Raw genomic sequence first — 6090 nt, 5'->3', positions numbered from 1 at the left:
CCCTCAGCTCCGACCACAATCCCATCATTTTGAACCTCGATGATTGGCAAGAGAACATTGTAAATAACAGTCATTGCATCACAAACTGGTATATATTCAGAGAAATTCTTCAAAAAACCGCAAGAACGCCTCCTCCTCTGAATACAAGTCAGGAAATAGACAGGGAAGTGGAAAGGATCACTAAGGAAATCTGGGAAGCCTCAAACGCATCCAAAAGAAAAGTCAGAAATGACCGGAACCCCCATCAACTACCTGCTGAACTAAAAGCCCTCATAAAAAGAAAAAACAGGGCTCTTAGAAAAGCACACACCACCATGAACCCAGCAGACAAGTCGGAAGCGAACAGATTGACCAATCTAGTGAAAAAAGGAATAGCTAAACATAGAAATGATAAATGGCAATCACTGCTGGAGGAGATAAATGAAAACTGTGAGGAAGCAGGGCACAACTACAAATCGTTGTGGAAGTGGAACAGGACACTTAAGAAGAAAAGCAAAAAAGGAACGTCTCCCCTACATGGACCGTCTGGATTAGTATACTCAGATGAAGCAAAAGCTAACCTCTTTGCCGAAAGACTGGAGTTACAATTCAGCCCCAATTATGGTCCCGATGACGACATAGTCTTCGAAGAACGAGTTGATCAGAAAATTAAGATCATCCTGGAGAACAACAGTAATGAAGACGCTGCTGATTTGACACCATCAACCAATGAGGAAGTGATTGAAGAAATCAGGACCCTCAAAGGAAAAAGTGCCCCAGGAGAAGACGGCATCTCCAACTCCCACTTGAAGAACATCCCGGAGAGTTATATTTGTTACCTGACAAATATTTTCAATGGAATACTGAAATTTAACTACTTCCCTAGAACGTGGAAGAACGCAGTCGTGATTCTCATTCCAAAATCAGGCGAAAACCCGATATTCCCCCAAAATCATCGACCTATAAGTCTTCTTAATTCAACTGCCAAACTTGCAGAAAAAATAATTTTAAGAAGACTTAAAGAAGAACTTGAAGACAAAGAAATTATCCCTCCAGAGCAGTTCGGGTTTAGAGAAGAACATTCAACCGAACAACAAGCATTAAGGCTTACAGAAAATATCATAAATTTCTCAAACTGGAATCACGTCAGCACAGCCATATTTTTCGATGTATCAAAAGCATTCGACAAAGTATGGCATGAAGGACTCCTGTTCAAAATGAACGAATTCAATATCAGTATTCCATTGATAAGAATAACAGCAAGCTATTTGAAAAACAGAAGCTTTCAGGTGAAAGTTGGAGATGCCAAATCAAATAAAACAAAAATGTCTGGGGGAGTAGCTCAAGGTGGTGTTCTCTCCCCAAACCTGTACAACATATATACAGCAGACATCCCCAAAAATTCAGGACTCGACACTAAAGTGTTCACTTACGCCGACGACACGGCAATACTGACGCACTCCAGAAACCTCAACTTGGCTAGCAGGTATCTTCAAACAGCAGCTGACTCCATACTAGACTGGATGAAACAATGGAAGATTAAAATCAATCCTAATAAAACTCAGGCTATTGTTTTTTCTAAAAAGAACACCCTACCTTCTGAAGAGTTGGTAATAGAAGAAACCAAGATACCCTGGAGGAATGAAATCAAATATTTAGGTATAATTTTCGACAAAAAAATGACCTGGAAACCGCATATAGATTCAATTAGGACTAAAATTCAGAGAAGAAAAATTGAACTATATCCATTTATAGCAAGGACCAGCAAATTAAATCTTCAAAATAAACTAAGACTTTACAAAGCAATTATATTACCGATCTTCCTCTACGCTTCCATAGTATGGGGTCAAACTGCCAAGTCACATATGAGGTTACTGGAGACAGAACAAAATAAAATATTGAGACAAATCACCAAAGCTCCCTGGTTCATGAGAATGAAATCCATCAGAAAAGATCTCAAACTCATGGAACTAAGCGAACAGGTGCGACTGAGAAACATAAACATGCTGGAGAAGCTGACAAGCCACAAGAACCCGAGGCTAGTTGAAGTACTAAACTATGATCCACACGAGAAGTCAAAAATAAAGCGTCCCAGGTTAGCGCTACTCTAGTGGGGACAAAATGTAGCCCGCACTCTTCATTTCTCACATCAAAGAGAATAACAGATTGAAGACAAAAAAGTAAAAGTTTTTCAATAAAACTAACTTGAGAATTAAGAAAGATCTATGGTCGTGAAAAGTTTTTTCATTTTAATGGAAGCTGCTCTTGCCTTTTCAATCCTACAGCGGATTTCCCTCGAATGATCCCATGCCGAGGTACGAAATTGTTTCGACTCTCTACCATTCTGTTGTCGATGTAAAGTTGATGAACGTAACGCGCAGAAGAAATAATTATATATCTTATCGCCGCCTACCGTCATCGATTCTGTGAAAATATTTTATGGAATAATTTATATAAGCCCATTTCTTAATTTGTTCAAATTGATAAAATAAGGTGGCAATAAAATTTGGATGAGAAATGTTACTCCTAGTGCACTACTAACCAAATGCTTATAAACTTGAATAGATAACACTTGTTTGTCCTCGGAATATTTTTACATTTTGCGATCGTATGGTCACAGCAATTCCAAGTAAAAAAAAAATTAATAAATAATATTTATAGTTAGGTGAATGAAAATGTTAGCTGTTTACCCTTAACGCTGAATTCCAAAAGAATTATCTCGTCATAGTAATTTGGTTGCCCATCTCACGGACAGGCTTAGGCTTTGTGGGAATTTTGTTTGCTTTCGGATTGTATGATATTTGTGTAATGGAAAAAACGAGAAAACGTTAACTTTGTGGTCCTGAAAAGGACCGATAGCAATATTTCGATGGTGAAATTTAACCTCCGAAACCGTACAACGTACGACCTTGGCGTTTCAAAGCATATACGACGTCCATTGCTGTTACAGTCTTCCTTTTTGCGTGTTCGGTGTAAGTTACAGCGTCTCTAATAACGTTTTCTAGGAATACCTTAAGTACACCTCTAGTTTCTTCGTAAATCAAACCAGAGATACGTTTCACCCCACCGCGGCGGGCCAATCTTCTGATAGCGGGCTTCGTGATTCCTTGGATATTGTCTCGTAGAACTTTCCTGTGACGCTTAGCGCCACCTTTTCCCAAACCCTTACCACCTTTGCCTCTGCCAGTCATTTTTCAGTTAACGACTACAATAACAAGAATTAACTAAAGGTTTTAGCGGAAAATACGGCTTTTATACCATCACAGTTTTCCCCACCACTAGATCTACACGACCAACCAATGATATTGCGAGAATGTGCAGTGGAACCGCCTACCTATTCCGCTATAAATAGATGAATCTAAGATTTCCCTCAACTAGATTATACCCATACTCGAGATGGCCCGTACGAAGCAAACCGCAAGAAAATCCACTGGCGGAAAGGCACCGCGTAAGCAACTTGCCACAAAAGCGGCACGTAAAAGTGCACCCGCTACTGGTGGCGTAAAAAAACCTCATCGTTACCGTCCAGGTACCGTAGCTCTTCGTGAGATCCGTCGTTATCAGAAAAGTACCGAGCTGTTGATTCGCAAACTTCCTTTCCAAAGGTTAGTGCGCGAAATTGCCCAAGACTTCAAGACCGATCTCCGTTTCCAGAGCTCCGCCGTGATGGCCCTTCAAGAAGCTAGCGAAGCTTATCTGGTCGGTCTATTCGAAGATACAAATTTATGTGCCATTCACGCCAAGAGAGTAACCATTATGCCGAAGGACATTCAACTTGCTCGACGTATCCGTGGCGAACGTGCTTAAGCATCTTTTTCACAAAGTTTAAAATCGGTTCTTTTCAGAACCACAACTTTTTTTTTTACATTTATACAATTGATTGATTTCTTATAAGGTATCCCAAATTAAAGATCCGATATCAATAGTGCAATATAACCTTACTTAATTTCTTCCAACAAAATGCGTTACGAATTTCAATTTTGATTATGGATTTTCCATCAGTCTTTTGATATCCTCTATATCTTGGCGCAATAGCTTATTTTAAGCTGGAAGCAAATTATGCCGTCTTATTTCCAATTCGATCATTCAACTGCAAAAGATTCTGATGACCAGCATTAGAGAGAAGCGATACCGTGATTTCTAGATCACGTTGTGAAACGTGAACGTTACTTTATGATATCAGTGAAATTAAAGCGTGACGTGATCACTGTTTAGGTTGCTTGTTAATAATATTTATATGAATCACCCAAACCTTAGTTCGTTTATCTTTGCAACTCGAATTGGTCACTCATTCAAAGCAAAATTGTTATGAAAACATCCATTTTTCTTACATATTCAACTCTTTTCCTTATTTCAGATTTAGTTAGGAACGTAACAGAAGGATATCGATTTTTCAAATGTTTCCTCAAATTTGAAGAGGTGATTTTGAAAGATAATTTCAACTTGCATAAATTACAAGTAGCATAATTTACATCAACTTTTGTGAAGAAAGCCCAAAGATTGCTGGTCTTTCGCCTGTTATTATTCTTTCGCCTATTATTATTATGTCGCTGACGTGTTTTCGTTTATTTTTTATAATACAGAGTACCATTTATTGCTTCGGTCGACAACTTCAATATAGAAAGAATTTCTTTGGGGTTGTTTATCAAAGATAAGCATAAAATTAGAATTTTATTGCCACCACCAATTATGCAGTAATGCAGTAGTTATTAGTTTGCAGCAAGTATTTATTGTTTAACTAGTTCTACAAAAATACTTCCTACAGCATGCGAAGTTGCATACGATGCTGGGATTGTCATAAAAATATGCAATTATGTTAGTCGAAAAAGGTTCCGAAGCAATAAAAACATCAGGCTGCCTTCATAATTTACGATTGCAACGGACGATGATATGCCCTGAAAAGATCTGTGAAATGTTCAAACTGTTATCCCGTCACGCTCTGTATTCGTTTTTCGGAACCGTGACTACCTGTGACATTCTGATCTCAGTGATTAAATCACAGTTCGTGAAATATCGCTCTTCTCTAATCAGCATTCCACCGACTGTTTCATAACATTTTGAAGAGGATAATGAGCATACAAGTTGTAAATAACATCCCATCACCAGTAAGGGTTAATGTACAACAATCTAGCTTGCGACATGTTTGGAATACCATAGACGATGAGATGGCGGTAGTTTTTGCAGACACTCGCCATTGCTAGAGTCCATCGAACTCTGTGCTAAGCTTTAATTCTTCGGGTTTGATGAAATGTCCATCAGTTGATTATTCAGGTGATGCGTCAGCAGTGTTGTGAAAGGCAGTGCTATGGTTCCTAAATGGTTTTGTCGGAGATGACCCGGGACCAACTTCTATTTTCTTTTGAAGTTTGTAGGTTCGGGTATATACCCGAACTTAAATAGGTGGAGTCAATTTAGGTGGTACGATCTCAAATAAACAGTTTACACTGAGAAGGTAATTTTTTAGTTTTCACTTATCGTCAGATTGATCGATTGAAGATGCCTCCTAAAACTAGCGGAAAAGCTGCCAAGAAAGCTGGCAAGGCCCAAAAAAACATTTCTAAAAGCGACAAGAAGAAGAAACGCAAGAGGAAGGAAAGTTACGCTATCTACATTTATAAAGTATTGAAACAAGTCCATCCGGATACGGGTATTTCAAGCAAGGCTATGAGCATCATGAACAGTTTCGTTAATGATATTTTCGAACGCATCGCCGCCGAGGCGAGTAGACTTGCTCACTACAACAAACGTTCGACAATAACCAGCAGGGAAATTCAAACAGCAGTGCGCCTTCTCTTGCCCGGTGAGTTGGCAAAACACGCCGTCAGCGAAGGAACTAAAGCAGTAACAAAATACACCAGTTCCAAATAAAGCAGGAATTGTTGCATATCAAACGGTTCTTTTCAGAACCACAAATTTTTAAAACTTATAATTATAGTCTGATCTCTAATTTCACCGTTAACGACATGTAGATTTATCAATTTGAAATAATCCATACTAATATAATTCGAATGTGTTCGTCAACTTCCTATACCTTGTCTGATAATTTTGCACACCAATATCATATATATATATATATGTATATATATTCGGTTCAATGTTATTTACCTGCTT

The 6090-nt window shown here is 38.5% G+C and overlaps 3 protein-coding genes across 3 annotated transcripts; 2 read left to right on the top strand and 1 right to left on the bottom strand.

Annotated features, from left to right (window-relative positions):
• Positions 1-2812: 2812 nt before the first annotated feature.
• Positions 2813-3207, bottom strand: LOC123683253 (histone H4). The gene has a single exon (XM_045622178.1). It carries the CDS (start codon positions 3168-3170, stop codon positions 2859-2861), a length of 312 nt encoding a protein of 103 aa, XP_045478134.1. The 5' UTR covers positions 3171-3207; the 3' UTR covers positions 2813-2858.
• A 163-nt stretch (positions 3208-3370) lies between these two features.
• On the top strand, positions 3371-4147 carry LOC123683251 (histone H3). Its single transcript, XM_045622174.1, has one exon. It carries the CDS (start codon positions 3376-3378, stop codon positions 3784-3786), a length of 411 nt encoding a protein of 136 aa, XP_045478130.1. The 5' UTR covers positions 3371-3375; the 3' UTR covers positions 3787-4147.
• A 1295-nt stretch (positions 4148-5442) lies between these two features.
• LOC123683252 (histone H2B-like) lies at positions 5443-5854 on the top strand. Its single transcript, XM_045622175.1, has one exon. It carries the CDS (start codon positions 5476-5478, stop codon positions 5845-5847), a length of 372 nt encoding a protein of 123 aa, XP_045478131.1. The 5' UTR covers positions 5443-5475; the 3' UTR covers positions 5848-5854.
• Positions 5855-6090: the final 236 nt, after the last annotated feature.

The sequence above is a fragment of the Harmonia axyridis genome, chromosome 6 (assembly GCF_914767665.1).
Source record: "Harmonia axyridis chromosome 6, icHarAxyr1.1, whole genome shotgun sequence".
NCBI lineage: Eukaryota > Metazoa > Arthropoda > Insecta > Coleoptera > Coccinellidae > Harmonia > Harmonia axyridis.
Note: the sequence above shows the minus strand (reverse complement) of the source record. Positions and strands in the feature narration are given on the sequence as shown.